General features: G+C 36.5%; 1 protein-coding gene across 1 annotated transcript in view; it reads right to left on the bottom strand.

Moving 5' to 3' along the window:
• Window positions 1–346: 346 nt before the first annotated feature.
• The window catches only part of MTPN (myotrophin), a 41876-nt gene continuing 20494 nt past the window's right edge, over window positions 347–21728 (bottom strand). Inside the window, exons 2-4 of the mRNA XM_080553084.1 lie at window positions 16684–16797; window positions 15479–15562; window positions 347–3600 (exon numbers count right to left, since the gene is read on the bottom strand). Coding sequence (XP_080409210.1) covers window positions 3514–3600; window positions 15479–15562; window positions 16684–16797 — 285 coding nt within the window. The 3' untranslated portion in view covers window positions 347–3513. The remainder of the gene's footprint in view (window positions 3601–15478; window positions 15563–16683; window positions 16798–21728) is intronic.

Below are 21728 nucleotides of genomic sequence, written 5' to 3'. Positions count from 1 at the left end.
ACTTTCTGTGATAAAGACTAAAGTAATTCATAGTCCCCCTAACAGGTAATAAGAGGGACATCCCTCCACAACAGAATGCCTCTTAAATTTTAAGATGAATAACAGATCTTCAATATTATGCATTACCATTTAACTGGGAAATGCAGACTACAAGACCACAGAATTAATCAAAAGCTTTATATACTTAGTTCTCAAGGGAGCTTCCATTCCACATTTAAATCTTAAGTATCTGAGTATTTTAATCACTGTAAAGAGGGAGATGAAGCATAAATGCCTTCTAGGCAAATACAAAGTTGTAGCCAAACAGATTAATAAAACACAGAAGCAAAAGAAGTAAGACTCCAGATTCCCATATCGCACAATTCAAGTTTATTCCATTCATTCTTGCAACACAAACTTAAAAATACAGTATCATTTAGCATTCTGATGTCTATGAACCATGATAATGAACCCAACTGTGTCAAAACAGTTAACAATGGTGAAAAGAGGAAGTCAAATATCAAAATGCACAGAGCACTAATTTTCTTCCATCACTGCGTAGAAAGATGATTGTTTATCCATTTACAAAATATAATTAAGACAAGTTCATTTTGAAATTTTGCATGCAACACTGCAATTGCTTGACCTAGGACACTCCACTCTTACCAGCCTCTTCTACTAATAATTCAATGTCATATTCAAGGATAAGTTCCATTTAACTACTATATTCCTTTTCCAATTTGCTCCCCCTTAACAAAAAGGAGCAGAGGGTACAAAATCCAAAATACATTTTAGGTTATAAGTTATTCAGCACAAGTTTCAAAGGAAAAGGTTTAAGAACAGAGTGGATTTCCAACTGTATGTGATTCCAGTCAGACAAAGTATTTAAATGTTCTTTAAAGAATGTAAAATAATTTACAGTTTGGTATTTTCATCTAGTTAGGACCTACTCAAAGATACAGGCACCCACCCATTACTTTTTCCCCACAATATAATTAACAAGAAGGGAATGAATGAACAAGCCCAGTTTCTAGAGAATTACAAAAGAATTTAGCTTTTTTTTTTTTAATCCTGGACAAAATGATCAATCACCTCTCATGTAGTGCAAAAAGCAAAAGAGTATTTCTTCTTTACAAGTCAAACATTAAATGCCATCTTTTAACGAACTGGAAAGGCAGCTTGGGTGTATATTACAGCCAAATTAATACTTGTCTCACTGAAGTTTGTTTGCATTTTTTCCCTCAAGTGAAGTAAGAAAAAAATAAGGTGTTCACATAACTGTAGAAAAAGGGAGGCAAAATTACCTCAGTGAATCACCGCAAGAGTTAGTACAAAGATGATGTTTCTTTACTATTATAATGCTCACTGAAGCTAGTTTAAGGGAAGTGCAGCAAAGAATACAGGGAGAAAAAACAAACACTATGGCCAGACAACTTGACACTAATCAATACAAACTTGAATAATCAAGTTTTCCACATAAAAACAGATTGCAGTTTTCTAGACTAGTACTTTAATAGCTAAGTATTGACTAGCATAATATGGAGGCAAATTTATGCCAAAGATGGTTACTTTTATAGCTGAATAGAGTTAAACCTATAGCCTGTGTTCAAACACTACTACAATGACATGACAATTCAGCACTGATCAGAGATAAGATTAAAGAGTTCTCTTTAAATAGTCATTAAAAGCACTGTTCACCAAACATGCTTCATCTTTTATCAGCAGCTCACCAATTGATTTATTTTTGATTTCCAATCTTTCTGCTCTTCCTCGACACCCATATCCAAGAAGCAAAAAGTAATTGCACTGCACTGTTGATGGCCAGAGTTGATTGTTTGCTCCATTGTTTTCCTTATGGGATATAAATGTACGTGTATGTGTAAATCAGTTTGTTCTCATTTTACAATCTAAATGCAAGGCTTTTTATAGCTGAAACATTCAATAATAATATGCAACATGATTCAAGTAAAACTAAGTCTCCATTAAATATTTATGAGTTGTAGTCACCAGCCTATTTCTACATATCCTCTCAATTTCAACAGTGATATCAAAGTAGTATCAGCTACTTTAATGAATTCAGCATGAGATACTATATACATTGTTTTCTGTATTCTGTATATGTTATCAGAAAGTTTGAAATCTGTTTTCAAAAAAAGAAAAGATTTATAGTTTGTGGTACTCAATTCTGTTTAAAAAAACTGTTGTTCAGTCTTGGGTGAATCAGCATTCTAATGAAAATTCTCAAGATGAAAGCCAGAAGCTCAGGCATTCCTGAGGACTATAGGATGTGACTGGAATCTCTAACATAATTTCTTAAATACCTTCTCATGAGTTGTCAAGGCTCTCAATAGCACTGCCATATTTACTGGTACAATAAGTCATATCTAGAAGTCAATGGTTAATGTGGTTTGGTTGTAGTGGGAACTTTCAGAACAAGCCCCATGCTTTAGTAATGAAATTTAAGAGGTTTGTTCAGCCAATAATGAAGCACCAAATCAAGGATACCCACAATTACTTTGCCTTCTCCAGCAATAAGAGCAAGTGAAGCTTTCAACTTCTAAGTCTTTCCGTTCTTAAGATCTCAACTTAGAGAACTCCCAAGTATTTAAATTACCAGAGAAGTTTAGCAACTATATTCACCTGACATTTATGTCTAAATAATTACTGTTTATTTTGCACAACTTGATTATCTTTGCATACAAAACAGCCTGGAGCTTTTGCACGTGGATAGATTTTATGCTGATGTGGTGAATAAAGAATAAATTCTATCTTTTCTAATCATTTTTAGAAATAAGTGCAATGATGTTTTTAACTTTCTCAAAAACAGTTGTTTTAAACCTGTCTTGGACTAGAACATGCAAAGGAAAAAACTCAAATTCAAGCATCCAAAACTACGTTGAAAGATATTCTGGAGTGTAACACCATGCCTCAACTCATCTTTTCTGGTTTACTCAAGAGTCAGAAAAAATATTAGTGTGACATCCAATTAGTCAATAAAAAGACCAGCTCCAATAACTAGTATCAAAAGTCCTCAAAACTGCAACGTAAGCTTTAGGCAGAGGAAGAATAAAGCTACCCACAGAGAAATGAGAGAAAAGCAACCCAGCCACCTACATTACTACACTTCAGATTATAGCAGACACTAATAGCATGGGACTATTGTCCCCTTCACAATTAGTTTCAGGTACATAGCACAGTACTTTCCATCTAAAGTAATCTTCCAATGAAAATCTTAGTACTAACCTAGAAGGTTTACAAGCCAAAAAATCAAGATCATGGTCTCTCTTCTTCTGTTTTCACTAGAAATGGGAAGAGATTGTGCACTGAAAAGCAGTCCTAGAGGGACACTGCTCATAATTGTTTTCAATCCTCTCCAAACAGGTTATCTTCGATACAGGCCCCTAACTAGTCTGATTCATAAAGAATTTCCCTCCCCCCAAAGTATTTAGCTGAAGAAGCTGGAAGATGCAAAGAGTGACAGACAGGCAGCAGTGTGAGGCCACAGGAGAGACATTTAAGATATCAGTCCATCCGTCACTGAAGAAGAGTTTTGATTGCCTGGTTGTCAGTGGCTTCAAAGGCAGTTAGTCCATCTGGGCCTTTCACAGTCTTATCAGCACCCTGTAAAGACATTGAGAAGGACTGTCAATTCATAAAGTTAGGCTGTGTAAGTATCAAGCACATCACAACAGTTACTTAACTTGGATAATTACACTGATTAAGTTACAGCTTTTCAGTCCAGTGCATGTTTTCATTTAGAAACCAAACAGGCCACATTTACTTATTGAACTATTCAGTATGCAGCTAAACTTCAAACTTCATAGCTAGAAAAAAAGCCAAGAAACCTTTGTCACAGAGCAAGTTTCAAGATCAACAATTTATCAATTAACGTAGAACAGAACTATAAGAATTTGTATTCAGTAACTATTCATATGAATGTAAAAGTTTTGTCTCATACATTTCTACGAAATCTATGGTGCAGCATCTTTTTCCACTTTCTAAATTAGTCAATAAGATCTTTCAGAGCTTACATAAAGTGTTTTCTTTCTATATCATAACAGATTACATCCATCTAGCATTGTGCTTCCCTTCCATTTTGGAAGGAAAAAAACCTTATTACTACATGGAAAAAAACTTAAGTCATTCTAAATGAAAAATCGAACAACCTTTCTGAATAAGTTTCTGAATAAGCTATGCCTACCTTAAAAACAACAAAACAGAATAGGGAGGAATTTTATTTACAGATCTGGTATTACTTCATGGATAATAACAGATGTACCAAATGGGCAGAAGGGTACCAAATGGGCAGTAGGAGAATGGTAACCACAGAAGCAGCCCCAGTGCCAGAAATGTGGAAGGAAAAAACCACAAAAGCAAGGAGTGATTAATTAGTCATGTTTGTTTTGAACACTGTGTAGTCTTATATGTAAAAGTAAAAACCCAGAGTAAATCATAAATAGGGTAGTTAAATAAATTAAAGGATAAAAGTTAGAGAATATAGAACTACAGAGATCAAGACAAAGATGTTTCCTGAAAATAAGTTAGATGCCAAAATAACTCCTCATGAAAAGATATGCAATTCTCACTTTAAAATGCCTGCATTAGCTCAATCAAATGACAGGAAGAACACTGTGGGTACAGACATGCTTTGGCAAGAACACGTGCTGAAGAGTTCTGCCTTTAGTTTCATCTATAACCTGTCTATAAAATAGAAATTTCTTCTCCAGTACATTAAAGGGGAGAAAGTGCATAGATTAATTGTAAAGGACACCCAATAATTCTCTAAGAACATACTGGATCTAGAATTTCAAGAGCTTCTTTATTGAGAAAAGGTTACACACACAAAAACCAGCTGAACTTCCACATGTAATACCTTGTTTGTTCCCAAGACAACTCTTGCCGCTACACTTCCCACTATAATTGTTCCTAGTACTTTGGATCTCACCTTACTGTAACTTGCTGCCAAGACAGAAATATTCCACCTGCCATTCTAAGGAGATGTCTTTGCAGTACTTTTTAAACACAGTAGTGCTTATCCTGTAGTCCACTGGCCAAACTGACCCTGCTTACAGCCATTTACCTCCTTTTCAGCTCCTACAGACCCTTAGCACAAGACATCAGCTGAACAGACTGGTGGCAGTCAGCTGTTGGGCAGGGAGACAGGTTTCTGCTATCAGAGAAAGCCTGTGAAAATAAAATTGTCTTGAACTCCAGCATAGAATTCCATGGAGGTTACTAATAATTGCAGTAACTCTTTACAGGCTGCTCACATTCTCCACACTTTTCAGACTGCAGAATACAGGCATATGTTTTGTATGTAAGCAATAAATCACTGCAGTGACAGGAGTGGTAACATTTACCTTTCTCCTCTTACTATGCAACATCCTTGGACAGAATGGTACATTCTGTATGCTGCAGTATCACTGTTCTTTTGGGTTTGAACATGAGCTGACTTAGTCATTTCCTGGGGACAGACCATTTGGTCAACACAAACACACCCTTTGGCTGAAATCATTGAAACCCAACGTTTGTGAAAGATTTTCCACTAAAAACACCAACTCTCCACAAATGTACAGCATTTATAGTATAAAAGACAACTTAACTGAAGTAACTTTTAACACAACTTTAGTATAGACTTAGGACTGCTTTTCTCCCTCAGGTACGTTTGTACTTCAGAACAGCTAGACATGATAGACTTGAATTTCTAAAACAGCTTTACTGAACGTAGGATAAAGGTCATGACCACCTAAGAATGACGTGGTTTATTAAAGTTTAGGTTTAATAAAGTTTAATAAACTCAGTGTTCATAAATTAGGAGAACAGCTCTTTAGCTACGCAGAAAGATTCCTGCCTGCATTCAATAATAAGAAGAAAATAATAAAGTTCAGGTCAAGAGCACTTCAATTTTCAGAAGTACGACACTGCCAGGAAGCAAATTTAATGAAAATTTCATAAAAGTAAAGTGATTCCGCAGCATTCTCTACTTCCCCAAAGTAAAAGGTATTAACATCTTCTGTTTTATGTTCTCTTGCTTATGTTTCCTTCCTTAAAATGTGTATATACACACGCAGACACACACACTCTTTGGCAACACGAAACAGAGCAAACATTCTTGTTTGTTGTTAAGACATTGTCCAAAGCAGAAGTATTAAAAATGCTCTGAAGGGAGCACAATAGCTACTGTGGTACAGTTGCAGTTCAGAAAAATCTTGAAAGTGGCAGATAGTCAATGCAGAGCTGTTCAAACCCTGTGAAACTCAAACTGATAATGCTCGATGAACCTAGCTAATAGAAGACTGGTTTACACAGCAAGCAGTGGACTTTCAGGATCAGTTTCCAGTTGAAGTCACAGAGACAGACATCATCTGGTTCAAAAAGGATGCGGGTGAATTCTTGGAGAATGCTTTTGGAAGTGACTTCAGAAGACTTCTGAACCTCTAAATAGACATGCAAGCCTCTAAAATCCCCAATACGAGAGGAATAAATGAACAAATGTGGTCAAGCCCAAAACTTTTCTCAAATGGCATTGATCCTGCCACTGTCAGAGAAAAAAGGTGCTAAATTAAAAGTATGCTATTGAATTAGGTGACACATTTTTAGTAGCAAGCAAAGATCAAGTTGTCAAAGACCAAGTTGTATTAGATATTTTACAAAAACAGTAGAAGTATTCTGAAAGATGAACTGTGCCACAAATAGCAACCTCCATTAGAAGTAGTCAAAACTGATTAAATAACATCTATTGTAACACAAAACTTTTATCTTTTGTAATGTAGGAGAAATATTTTCACATTTAAAACTCAAACATAGAACTCATATTGAAGAAAAACATGAAACAATTTTTATATATTTCTGCTTTTTAAATAAATACCTCTGCTATCTCTGCAAAAACTAAAAGCAAACTGAAGTACAATGACTTATGTTAGCTATTAGTGCACATTTTATCTGTTACTTTGTTTTGTAGAATGCTTGCATCTTTACCTTGTAAACTAAATTCTTGGTACTTAAGACAATTCATTTCCAACTTCGTCAAAAACTACTGATAATTCACTTCTTCGCTAAGAGTAGAATATCCTTAATCTTCTTTAACATTAATAATACTGAAAAGGCAGAAGTGAAAGAACTGAACACAATATATTACAGTTCTGCTCTACTTCAAATTCACTATATGCTGCAAACCACTTCATTGTTTAAAATGACCAGGAATATTTTCAAAAGTCTTAAAATCCTGGAAGAAATATGTTAAAATTAGATAAAAAAAAGCTACTGTTAAGGTAGCATCAGGCCCTATCTTAGAATTTAAAACAAATTGCTCTTTAGACTAAAGCTAATTACTTTCACGTTGTTTTGCTCTTGTTTACTGTAGTATATTTTGGGCAAACTCAGATCAGTTTTTGGTATCACTCTACAAACCTCCATAGGTCTGTTCTTCAGCAGGTCTATGGTATGATATTCCATCTTTTTTCATAAATTTTAAAGATATACCAAGAATTCCCCAAACGGGTTTTGGGCTATATATATATATATTAGTAGTTTAAAAGTGATTGATTATACAAAAGAGCAGTTTTGTGGGAATCTGACAAATGGATTCATCAAAAAGCATGTTTTAATGATATATCAGAGGTCGAAATACTGTAACCAAAATAAGTGTTTATTAGAAGAGCATGCCTCAGTTCTGACCTAGAAGGTTTATGCTACTGCTGACAAATTTAAAAATTAACTTCGAAATTAACTCTTAAAGATTAACTCATTTACTTTAGTAAATTCAACCATCCCTTACTGAGGGTAACAAAACCCTGCTTTATGAATTGTGTATTTCAGTGCTTGGAGTCTTTCAAACTTGAGAATCAATGACACTGTATTATTAGTTACCAGTAACAGTAGGTTAATTAAGCTTTTTGTAGGCTTATCAAGCGTACATGTAGCAGCAATTTAGAGAACAAACATTAAAATCTTGTTCCCAAATGGAAGATTAAATCCTTTCTAACGTACAGAAAAGTTTCAAGTACAAAACACCCCCTCCATTTACACACTTAAGTACATTTTACAGTTCTATGATGAAAAGATGATTTCAGACTAGCACTAAAGCTTTAATCCTTAAATGTCTGGAAGGATGATGCTATTTGAATATTGTATACATGCTAACAAACATTTAAGTTTAAATTACCATATTATCAATGTTTTGGTTTAGCTGATATTGGACAAACTTAAGCCATCAAAGAAGGCTACAACTGTGCTGTGGTAAAAAAACATTTAAATCCAATCCATCTAAATCATCACAGTAATTGATTATGGCTGATCACTACAATTAGCACAACAATTAGCTTGAACACACTCAAACACTATCTTAAGTTTTGAAGCTTTCAGTCTGTATTTAAGTTTCTTATAGTATAATTCAAATTGAGCACTCAAGATTCCAAAATCAAAGCATCTGAACAAGGTATCAGGAAGTCCTCACTGAAACATTAACTTCAGAATTAACTATGTAAACACAGGCACTTTTGAGGAAGTGCCTTTAGATGAGTATAATATGTCTACTCTTAAACCATGTTAGGTATTTACCAGTAATACTATACATGCACTACAATTGTGAGAGCAAAGTCAGGTAACTTTCTTTTTGTTTTAAACAATGCAAGTCACGTTGTTTACACAAAATAACCATATGTTGGTTATATCTAACTTTTCATACAGGAAAAACGTCTGAATTTGAATATCACCATCAATTACGGTTATGTGTGAAGCTACAGTTCAAAGTAGATTCATCATAAAAGAACAATCTAAAAATGTTTTTGCTGTTTCACGAGTAGAAGAAAACACTACAAAAATAAAATGGTGGAGGTTAAGCATATACAACCACCATAGCAGGTCAAAGCTTGAAAAAAAATAAATCCTTGTAATCAACTTCAATACTGAACAAAGGATTTACCAAAGGGTAAAAGCAATTTATAGAGTTGTGGCTTTCTGAAGCTGAAAAAGTTACTGTGTCAACCTGCTAGAGTACTCATTTGTAACCACTAATAAATATTAAATCACATTTCAAATACTTCCTGTAAAATCTACCAGGAAATTCCGTTGCACAGTTTCTCCTTATAGTACTTCACTGCTTTTGATGAATGTTCTTTCCAAGGTCAAAACAAATGTTATGGGGTTACCTGCCTTTCACAGATCACCACTCTTTAAATGCTTGCAGGGATTCTAACAAGAAATTTGGAGCTAAATCCCTTGGTTTAGGCAGCCCTTAATACCCTTCAAAGACAGGAATTTGAATACTTTTATCCTTCAATCATCCTACAATTTCTGAAGTGTCTGCATATACAAGGCTTACATGGCAAGGTTTTGGTAGCTGAGAGGCTGCAGGGGTGGACTATGAGAGTGTGGCCCAGCTGCCCCACGTCAGGTAAGTGCCAGTTCCAGCCAGCTTCAAAAGGGACCTGTTGCTGGCCATAGCTCAGCCATGAGTGGCACTGGTTGTACCTCTGGGAGAGGCAGATTTAAGAAAGGAAAATCTGCTGTGCTACAGCTGCTGGGAGTGAGGAATGAGAAAACGCAGAGAACCAGCCGTGCAGAACCCAAGGTCAGTGCAGAAGGAGGCTGAGGAGGTGCTCCAGGCACAGAGCAGAAGTTCCCCTGCGGCCTGTGGAGAGGCCCCTGGTGGAGCAGGCTGTCCCCCTGCAGCCCACGGGTCCCACATGGAGCAGATCTCCACGCTGCAGCCCGTGGAGGAGCCCCCGGTGGAGCAGGTGGATGTGGTCTGTAGGAGGCTGCGGCCCGTGTAGAGCCCCCACAGGAGCAGGCTCTGGGCCAGAGCTGCAGCCTGTGGACAGGAGCCCACGCAGGAGCAGAGGGTCTGGGGGGAGCTGCCGCCCGTGGGGGACCTGTGCTGGAGCAGTTTGCTCCTGAAGTATTGACCATTTGGTATGGGCCCATACTGAAACAGTTCTTGAAGAGTTTCAGTCTGTGAGAAGTCCATGCAGGACTTCCAATTCAGGAAGGACAGCATCCAATGGGAGGGACCCCACACTGGAGTAGGGGTAGAGATTAAGTTTTATGGACTGACCGTAACCCCCATTCCCCTGCTCAAAGGGAAGAGGTAGAAAAGGGTGGATAGAGAGTGAAGGTGCTTTTAGTTTCTCACTGCTCTAGTCTGTTATCAGTAAGCAATAAGTAAGCAAACAGTACTCTCCCCTATGCTGAGTCTGTTTCACCCATGACAGTAACTGGCAAAGCATTGTAACACACAAGATTAAGGAAGGAGCTCTACGTTGCAGTTTTCATAGTATTCCAGTTCTAGTATATAATGAAGTGCTGCAGGACCTCTAGGTAGTTATGAAAATGTTAGCTATTTCATAACTTGAAGTTGTGGTTGACAAAACAACTTAATGCATTTGTAATAGGAAGGAAGAAGCAGGAAATAAGATCTAGGAATTATAAGTTTATCCAGAAGTAATCAGTTCGAGTTTCCTGAAACTGTACTAGAAGAGGGGTGGCAGCATGGCATACCGTGTTTTCAGTAGGAATATTCTAGACTTTCCTACCAGTGAAATCCCCTCTCATTGAGCATGCAGCTACAGCTTCTTTTTCCAAGTATTTATTTCACTTCACTTTTCACCTCCTTGACGTCTCACCCCACCTACAACTGTTACTTCCTATACAAAGGCCAAAAACTTGTTATTAACCCAAATTATTGTATATTTGGATTATTTCTGGCTACCCTACTTTTTCATAAAGACTTTCAATATTTTTATTTTCATTGCTAAAATGAAGCAACCAAAAGCTTTCTTGCTGTTAGAAGATGCAAATATTTCATTACAAGTTCAATACCCAGGCAATGCAACCATGCATCCAAGCAACCTGATTTCCTGTGATCAGGTGCTTCCAGAGGCTTCCCGCATAAGCTGCTAGCCAGACATAAATCTAATACTGCACAGTCAAGGAATATAGATTCGTATGAAAAAAAATACAGGCTTGGCAAAAAGTATGCCTTGAGTAACCTTTAGCCTTGAGTAACTTTTTTCTTAAAACAGATGTCCTAAGGATGCATCACTCCAGATATGGAAAAACAGCAAGAGCTGTGTTTTATATGTGTTACCAAAACTAATAAAATTTCCATGTAGTTCCTCAAGAATAAATATGAAGTGTGGCAACATACAGAACAAGACCACTTGAGCCACTGTAAGTGATAGGATGAGGCAAGTGTGGGTATAAAATATACTAATGAGCCAGCTAGACAGACTATAGCTTCATTCCTCCCATCTGTTTCATGTCTCCTATTCTCAAGTTTCAGCTGAAGTTCATCCAACCCCTAGAAAAACAGTGCCACAAAGACAACGAAGTAAGCAGTTAGTATAAGGCAACAAGCAAATATCTGCCATTTACAAGGCAACACTGATACAAGGTGAGCAGTAAGACAGCAAAAATGGGCTCTATTGCACATTTGCAAAGACTGCAACAAAAACCCGGAAGACCACCCTCTGGAACAGGTATGTCACCACCGCATGAGCGCTGCAAAATTTCCCAAGGCAGCAACAGAATTGAAACTGAAGGTATTTCCATTCCATCTTGATTTGGCATCAGTGTTTTCCTAATCCCATAAACTAATGCAAGGAACTAAAATTTAAAACAGAACAAATTTGGAAACCTCAATTTGCAGAAAACTAACTACAGGAAATTAACTTGCAACAGGAACAAATGAAGAGGGTCAATGCCAGGGCTATTGTAAAGAAGCAGTTAGAATACACAGGTAATAATATTAGATGACTAAACAGGATCGCCTGTTCTGCTGGCAACTAATATTTACATTGGCTGAGCTGTAACAGAACTGCAGCTTCACCTTCAATGGTGAATGCTGGTAGACAGCATGCTCATTATTCCCTCTCACCCTCTAGAAGAGATAATATGCCATGAAAAAAAAAAAGCATACAAACACTCCTTCAGTCTTATGTGACTGAAACTACTGCAGAACATCACAAATTGAACATCTAAATACGACTTAGTTATCTGGTTACACAAAATGTGACTTCATGTTAGCTATATGCTACAATACATTCAGTAACAATACCTGCTTAGTCGTTTTTCATCTCTCCCCACCTCCACAGACCCATATCGATTCTGACGAGGCTACCAATGAGGCTGCTTTTTGTAAGATCTGGCTAGATTCTTTGTCCATTTCTAAATGCGGCCACATGAAATAATTCTACTGATCTACTGAAATAATTCTACTGCTGGTGATAGCTCAGAGTGCTTATGCAACTCAATGTTTTCTCTTGTCATACTATATTCCAATATGTTTCAAATTCTGAGCTGTGTGGAGCCAGCAGTCTGAGTATGGGCTGCTAATGATTCCTGGATAAACAACCAGATTTCACTTATCAAAGAAATCATTTTCATTTTAGAATGTCTCACACATTCAGCTTACATATGTGCAATAAGTATTAGCTAAGAACACCAAAACAGCCGTTATTAAGAAATAAAAATAGTAACAAACAGTGCTTTATCACAGGAAAGCCTTTTTGAAAGTGACTTGCAATTCCACAAAACTGCTTCTTTAAGGGACAACAGTTGATGCAGTGACTTCAACTATTAGCACTGTCTACAGAAAGTTGTGTTTCTGGTAAGTGACACATACATTAAAAACTTTTGCAGAAACTGAGCTAACAAAATCAGAGTCAGTGTAGGTCTCCTCATTACTTCTTAGATTAAGTTCTTCGTAGTGTAAACAGTTTCTATTATGAGCTTCGCAGCTTGCATACATTCCTTGTAGAACTGCATGATCACAAGATTCAACAACAAACAGTACATGTTTGAAGCAACCTTGAAGCAACCCAGGCTACTTCAGCTTAAAATCAAGAGGCCACTCAAACCACGTCAATTTGAGAGGCGGTGATAAAAGATCAAAAATATAAATATTTCATCAGCCAGCCCATGTCAATGGAAACTAGCAGATGTGGTACAACACCTAGGCCTCCATGAAGAAATCTGAAAACTAATACAAGCTTTCCCAAGCTATCTAGTATCAACAGCATTTTTCTAATCTCTCATCCTAGACTAAGTTCACATTCTACTATGTTCACATTCTGCATATCTTTGTATGATTACCTCATATTTATGACCATTGAACTTCACCAATTCCAATCAATTTATAGCAAGGACAGAGATCAATACATTCTCAAGAACTGTGTGAGGAAAAAAAAGCTAATTCAGGGTGGACTTCAGTGCCATCACTAACTGCAATCCATGCATAATTGTTATTAGATACCAGAAAATTCATGCGTGAACTCAAATTGAGGCATTCACAGGAAACAAGTTCAGAGCAACTTATTTAGAATGCAAAGCACTTCAAAACAGAAATGGCAAGAAATACACTGTGTGATAAAGGAGATCTTTTGTAATGAATATGAGTATATCAATAATATGAGTAGATATATAAATAACATTTTTAAAAATCTCAAAACTTAGGATTAGCCCTACCCTCAAGGCCTGTATTTCCAATTTCATTACAAGATACAATCATACAGAGCCATATGAACACTGCTGCAAATCCCATTTTGTATAAAACCATACAGTAAACAAAAATTATGTAGAAATCATGAGGTAAATTCACTGAAACTAACATATGTTTTAAACTAAAACCTCTTGGTTCTCTAAAAACTTGGCAAGTTTGTCTTAACTCTAGGAATTACTGTCACAGTAGATTAATCAACAAGAAAAAGCAGTCATGGGATTATTACGTATTAACTTAATTAATAGTTAAAAAACAGTGGTCACAGTAATGTACTGAATCTGCCAATTCCGTACAAAAAAATTAAGTTTTATATATTGAAAAGCTCCACCTAAAGAAGCACTCTCATAATACACTCTCCCTGAATCAGAACCTTTTAGTACTGTACCAAGTGTGTCTAACTGAATCACTAGATGTTGCTTTTTTTATGTTAGCAGTTTAATGCTCATAGAGGCATGGTACCAAACATCTGTAAGTCACCCTAGGCTGTAAGATGGAGATAGTATTACAGCAATATGCAGAAAATTAAACATTTGTCTTGGCCACTGGCATCTAAGGCAGAGAAAAAGTTACTGTCTTTGAATTGGACTCTTTCTGGCTTGAAGAATGAAGGATTTACATAGTATGTGCACTTCTAAGACATTAAAATCTTTCTAGTTATGGACCACGTGGGGCAATCTGTTGCAAGGGACTATTCTCAAAGGAAGTCCTCGCTACAAAATATAAAAATAAGCCTTCTAAGCTAGCAATATGTTCAACATCATGGAACAAATTATCAAAATTGTATGAAAATTTACAAGTCTACTTCTGAACAAACTAAATTCCCAGAACTGAGCTTGTATCAGAAATTATGTTGAATCAGACAACAGGACATAAGGACAATAGTCTGTATTTAAGCAAGCATTATACACCACAGCTCTGAACTGTGTTAGAACAGCAGCTCAGAAAACAAGAGCCTAAGTCTGTTCATTTAAATTATTATATACTTTACCAGTAAAATAAACTAAAAGTTCCATTCACACCACGAAGACAAATGTTGAGAAATGTAAGAATTCTACACTAGTTATACAAAAATTCTTTTCTGTACAGATATTAAGTTTCTTTGGTCCTAAATGAGGGACCAGTCCTTTCAACAAATGTAAAAGACCAATATAACGTTTGAATCCTAAATTAAAAGTCACAGCATTTCTTCACTTTTCTGACCTAGGCTAATGTTAGTTAACTTTCTGTGAAGTAGAGATAAAATCCATACAGTGCTAAGGCAGTTAAGGAAAGCCATTTTACCTTGGAAACTAATGTCATGCGTAGCACGAAATATATATTCCTTTGTCTGAATAATTTAAGTGGGTTGACATACTGCAAATTCACTGTTAATCTTCTCTCTTCAAAGGAAATGAGGTATAACAAGAAGGAGCACTTATGGAGACAAAACACTGCTTGAATTAACTACTGCTTTGTAAAATTGATCACCTTTGCAATATAAATCAAAAAGAGACCAAAATCAGATAAGTTTATTCTGCTCTGGACAAAATTTACAAGCTCTATAGGAGAGAAAGTTTGCCACCTTCCTGCTTTTATTGCCCTCAACCTAAACTTCTCAACCCTGATAGGTTTTCATTCATCTCAGAGAAACAGAGGGAAACTGCACCTCTGACCAGCTTCGCAGTGGACATGAGACACCTAAATGGCTACTCCAGCAAAATCCCACTTTTCTGTCCGCTGAACAAACACACTTGTAATCTAGCCTGATCTGCTGTTAACTCTTCACTCAGAGCTCACAATAAATACTCTTTTAGTGGTTGCTATTACTTTTGCTACGCCGCAGAAGTCCTAGAACATTTTCTTTCAACTATCTTTTCATTACAAGAATATCCTTTCTCTTTTAGTAAAATAAACAACATTTGTTTGATGTTTTGATCTTAGCTGGAGCAGCAAAATCTTATTAAAAAATCATAATAACATACTTCACTAATGGGTAACTTGTTCTAAACATTTGTATCTCACCTTTGACAGAAGCAATTTCACACAGGAAACATGGCCCTCATAGACTGCTGATAAGAGTGGTGTAATATTATGTTTGTCTGGAGCCTGTAAATTGAGACACAGTTATTTGAAACACAATTTCAGACAGTATTAAAAGGTTTCGCTTAACTTCATTTTGTTTTTGTCAACCACAGAGTGAAGTCAAGGATTTAAGAATATTTTCCAGAAATGCATTCCTTCAGATTTTTTTACTCTGCCTTTTAAAAATAAGTGTGTTTAAAAATCAGTCAGGGAACAGCACGATAGCTCTTCCAAAGTTTGTCTACATTTTTTAAGGCCAATGATAAAATTCGCAAGGTTTCAGCTGAAAAGTTTTGCCCAGTCTAAGAAGAGCACTCCCCATTCTCCCACTTTTCAGACAGTCTGGCTTCAGAAATCCATTATGGCCGGAAACATTCTCTGTGCTTTCTTCTTCTCTCTAACCTATGATCCTGGAAAGAGTAAAAAGTGTAGCAACAGAAATTTTCTTATTTTTTCCTCCATTTTGTGCTGAATTAGTAAAACACCTGAGGAACTACTAATCTTTCTAGGCACCGATGAGAAAATTCAAGCTGTTTTGTTAAGGTCTGAAGCTAAAATGTCTTATATATATTAATTTTAGGCAGGTATTCTGAAGCATGGCATTTGGGGTATATGGTTAAAGTATATAGGAACTTCATGGAGGACTGTTTTGAAGTGCCAATACTGCTCAGCCAAATCTTTTCATGACACGAAGCCATGCATGTCAAGCTACAGCAAAATGACAGTTTGTGCAATAAAAATGTCTCAAATCAATAAAATAAAAAGACAAGCATTCCCATTTAAACACAGCTGATCCTGCCCCAGCCAAGGACGCATTGCAATGTCTTCTGAAGTCCCTTTCAACAAATCTAACATGCATTTCATGTCACCCTTTAGATATGATTGCTGGTTCTATTTTTCTAATCATCGTCAAATGAAATTTAATTCTTGTAGATACAGCTTTTCCTAATGTGTTTCAAAGTGTTAGAACATTTAACAAATGTAATTTTAAGCTTCTAACCTTTAGGAGAACACCTGTCAGGCATTCTTAAATGAATCAAATTGCTGTTTCATCCAACTCTTCCAGTAACCATTTAAGCACTTATACCTATCTCGTATGTGGGAGAAAAAGGGACCCTAAACTGTTTGTAAAATGATGTACGTACATTAATATCAGCTCCTTTCAATAGCAGAAATTCCAGAATCTCAAGCTGTCCACAGTCTGCTGCATAGTGAAGAGGCTTCCTCCCACCTTCAAGTGTCCGGTTGACATCTTCACCCTTCAGTGTAAACAAACACACAAGCAAAATTTAAAGTTATCACTCCAAAAAATCTTGAAAAAAATCTAACAACTTCAAATACACCAAAGAATGTTCCATCCAAATATTTAAGTCATTGCCTAATAAAAATCAAACTTAAGTTGCTTGATTTCCTTTTTCTCTTCACCTACACATTTAAAACTACATCAGAGCCTCAGGCTCTCCTTCCACACTGAATTTCAGGTTTAGTGAGTGCCCAAGTGCAGTATGTAACTTGACAACAAAAAGTCATTATAGTATGTGGAAAATGCCCATGTTTGCTTGTTTTGCTTCTCCTACCCCTAACTGGGATCTTATTTATCTGGCTACTCTAAGTTACTTTCCCTGCTTTTACACATGCTGAGGTGTTGCATTCTGAGAAGCTACATGTACAGAAATAAGTCAGCATCATAACTACTAGCAAGTGAGTATAGACCATCCATAATCCAAAAAACAATTACAAAACTTCACTCTTTTAAAAATAGCATCCACTAAATCTGTAATATGACACAAAAAGGTCTGAAGGCAGTTAATCAAATCAGGACACAGGAAGTTATATTCTAATGCCCCTTATAATAGTAGATTGAGGCATCCCTTAAGGTGCAAATTAAATTTAATTCAGTGAATGCCTAATTAGCTTTGTTTCTTCATTCTGGGTTGTGCAACTAAGGATAAACTGATTTAATGCACATCAGCAATGATAAGAAGTTACTAAACACCAAATACTGACAGGCCATATGGTAAACTCTTGTTCATTTGTGCAAGTGAGCTAAGTATTTCAGGTCACAGCTAAATTTAGCATCTTACCTCAAGTTTTGTGTCTCCACAGAAAAACAATCAGAATAATTTCAGCTGCAGCACCAATTCATACTTCTCTATAAAACCTCTGCAGTCCCCTTACTCCTGTCTCAGCTCTCTTCTGAGAGTGGAAGAATAGACTATTAGAAGGAAATCTTTTTCTGCGCTTGATGTTCTACATTGTCACAGCCTTATACTGCAGGCCAGTCAACGAGAACACCTTTCCTGGTGTTCAGAGTTCTCCTCTCCTTGCCAATAGGCTATTTGACTCTTTCTATAATAAATCCCAATCAAAGTCAAAGCAGCACAACAGTGTTTAACTTCATGTGTTTAAATAGTATACTCTGCATTTTCTGGTCTCAGAAATCAGGACTTTGCAAGAACATTCAGTAGCATGAGAGCTTCAAAGCAGGACTTCAAAGTAGTAGACTAGGGCTTATGAAGCACGTTGAACATAAGAGAGTTAGTTTTAACTAACTTTAAATAGCTTTATTTACAATTTTTAGAACAGCAATAAGTTGTACCTCTCAACAGCGTCCACCACAGCTTTAGCTATGGATACTCACCACAGTACAATAACACGTAAGATACTAGTAAGGCTACTGAAAGTCTAACTACCTTTGACAACTTCATTGCTGTGCAAGTCCTGTGATGCAACTTCTCCCTTACTTTGCTGAATTTCAGTACAGACCATTGGCTGGGATATGTTAACAATTGTGATCCAATAAAAAAAACAAAACAAAAGAACCCCACACTCATCCAGATCACAGTACGCTAACAGCATACAAATAGCCTCATCAGTCTGAAAAACACATAAGGATTCTGCATACTTTGCTTGAATAGGGAGTTAAGCTCTACTGATTTGTATTTGCACATCACCACTTTTCATCGGTTTGAAAACAACTGGCATTTGAATAGCACGTGTATGCAGATAATACCTTAAAACAGGCTCTGAAGCATCTAATGTCTGCCACATGTGAGGACACGGTAAATAAGGGGATAAGGGAGAGGTTCATGAAAGTTAGCTCTTGGGACATCACATAGTACAGCTTCATATTCAAAAAGTTAATGGTCAAAAATGATATTTTGTACTTTAAAATCATCATGTGTTAAGATTAAGACAGTCCAAAGCTCCCCTTTAAGTGTCTAAATACTCAGCTGCTTGGCTTACACTATAGGATATCTTTCTTTTGAAAGAATATACGACAGATTCTTCTGCTTTCTTCTAAGCTAGTTGCAGGAAAAAATCCTGCTGGACAATGAACTTAATCACTCAAACACCAAGTTTTCTAGGATTCCTTTAGAGATTGTTAAAGCTTGCTTATAGGTAAGTACTTTGCAAGAAGTCTCCAAACAAAGACATCCCAAAAAGACATGATATGGATTTGAATACGAGCACTAAGGAAGTGTATTAGCAGCATCCAAACACAAACTATAGCATCAAAATGTTTCAGCCTGAACTAACGTAACCAAGATACACTATCATTTACAATAATAAATTGAAGAACAAAAATGTACTCCTAGATTCTGTAATAAACAAAGCCAAATATCCATATATTTTGTGTTTGTGAAAAGCCACTGTACAACAGCCCACTGGATGTTATAAAGCTTCATTTGGCCTTCCCCATTCTCAGTCTAAGACATATAGAAGTAGGAAGGGAAAACAAGTCAATTCACTTCATACACAAGGATCAAATCCTATAACAAGCAACTGCTTTCAATGTAGTTTATAACATTTCAGAAAAATTGCAGGACTCTTCATAGATGATTTCTTTCTGGCTTTTAGATCACCTGCTTATACTGCATTCCCAGCTAATAGAATGTGAACATCAGAAAGGATACAGAGCAGCAGTCTCTGGAGTGGGGCGCACATGCCTGAAGGGGTGTGCAAGATAATCTACTGGGGGGTGAGGACATTTTTTGCACCATAACTGAGCTGTAAAAACTGTTTATTTCATCCTTATCACATCCTTTAATTTCTATTTTGGGTCTTACATGCATAATATATTAGCACAGTAGTACATGTATATAACAAATAAAAAAGCAGTACATTTATATAACTTAATGCATTAGTGGTGCTTGTTCAATTTTATTATTTATTTTTCACTGATGGGGTGCATAATCAAAACACTGTGGATACCACTGGTCTACAGTTCTATCCATACACATGGAAACAATAAGTGAACTCTTTCACTGGAACAGTTTCATCGCCCTCTGAAAGTTTTACAGGCTAAATAAAAAACCCTTAACCTTACCCCCCCCCCCCCCCCAATTATTAAAGAGCAACTGTTATAAAACTCAAAAATATTATTGTTCCACTTTTGCAGAGAGAAAGTGCCTTTAGGCATGGAAATGTTGACTTTTAATTGAATTTCAATTAAAGATATAGAGCTTCAATCTTAATGTACACCAGCTGTCGTTTATGTGCTTAAATAAGTCTGTACATGTAAGTTTCATATAAGATCACCAATAAAATGGGAACATCAAAAGACTGCTTGAACCCTCATGATTCAAACTGGCAGTAGGCTGCTGCCAAAGACAGCAGTCACCACAGCTGCAACAATAAGCTTTTTACTTGGCTAGACAGTGATGTGGAACATATCTAACATCCCAGATAATGTTGTCAAAGATCAACTAAACAAAATGCTGTGCTCCTTTAAACTTTGAATGCACAGCCCTGTGAATATTGATTTTTGTCTTCAGTGGATGAGCACTCCACACTGAATTTTCTTGTTCTTCCATTTGAAGTATCCTGGTTAGTAAGCCAGGTAGAGATGTTGACTTGTAGGCAGCTGGGTTCTCAGTTTCAGAGAGGTCAGCCATGACAGGCCATATTTTGCGCAAACATATTTTATCTATACAGTAGTGTCTAAAAAATGAATGAACAGGTACTAGAAAATTCAAATATTCACAACTGCAAAGAAATTATATATTGTAGCTACAGCAACAAGCTCCAAATCCCAATTCACATCTTCACAGGATATGAAGAAAGTTAGAGTGTAAGGTCAAGACTTGGGTCTCATCTCTAAGGCAGCTCTGGTGAAGACATGGCTAATTATGTTAACAGAATGAGATGAAGAGCTCAGCCAAGCCCTGCTAACAGGCCAGGGCTGGAAATAGCACAGAAAGTAATCTCTTATGTATGTTAGCCAAAAAGCATCCCAACAGCTCTCGCAGGAAGTTTTATAAGATTATTTTTGTCATCTTCTGGAGCCTAACAGAGCAGAAACAAGATTAATAGTTATAAGGGTACTTTGAAGGAAACAAATCAGATTGAAAAAGAGCCATACCGACTTCAAAATAAAATATACCTTCACTCAAAGGCCACACTGCTCCTGAAGAAAGGTTATTTCCACTTTCTGTAGTGGGCCTACAAATTCACTAACAATTGTGCAAATGCTTGTGCAAAGCTGGGGAAAGGAATGTGCCCTTGCAAAGGGAAACGATCACTTCTTTTAATAACTTCCCAGAATACACTGAGTTCACTTAGTCAGATGCTTGAGATTAAGTCTGGCGTAAACCAGATCAGTAATGTTTTTCTTTGCTGATCAAAGACCTAAGGCACCAACTACTTACTAACATTAAAAACTGGTTCAACACATGAAACATGAGAACCAGCAGTTAGCAGGTATCTACTTTAATCCCCTCTACTAAAATCTGATTACAGGTTAAGAAAAGCCTCTCTGTGAATCTCCAGTTACTACACAAGACGGAATAAAAGATGTTTACAACACAGTCATCTTATGTCCTACTTAGAAAACTCACATACACAGATAACTACAGAGTATTCATTTAGAAAGATTAAGTAACAGCTTTAATTGAAAACTACTTACCAACATTCAATAAAAGACAGGAAAATAAAAACTCAAAGCTCAGTTCTAAACACTTAAAAAGTCTTCTCTGCTTTTGAAATAGCTTACAGTTGGGTTCATCATGAAAGCAAGTATCACGTTAACTTCCTGTAATGGTGGAATTAAATCCTTAAAAAGATCTGTTCAAGTTAATTTCTTGAGTACTGTCTAAATTACATACTCTAGAACTTAGTTCTCCCACTAACCTCTATCAAAGGACTCAGGAAACATGCTTAATGCAAAATCTCAGTTTAGTGCAAGATT

Source organism: Anser brachyrhynchus, assembly GCF_964034855.1.
Source record: "Anser brachyrhynchus genome assembly, chromosome: 1".
Classification (NCBI taxonomy): Eukaryota; Metazoa; Chordata; class Aves; order Anseriformes; family Anatidae; genus Anser; species Anser brachyrhynchus.
The sequence above is the reverse complement of the archived record's forward strand: the minus strand, read 5'-3'. Positions and strand labels throughout refer to the sequence as shown.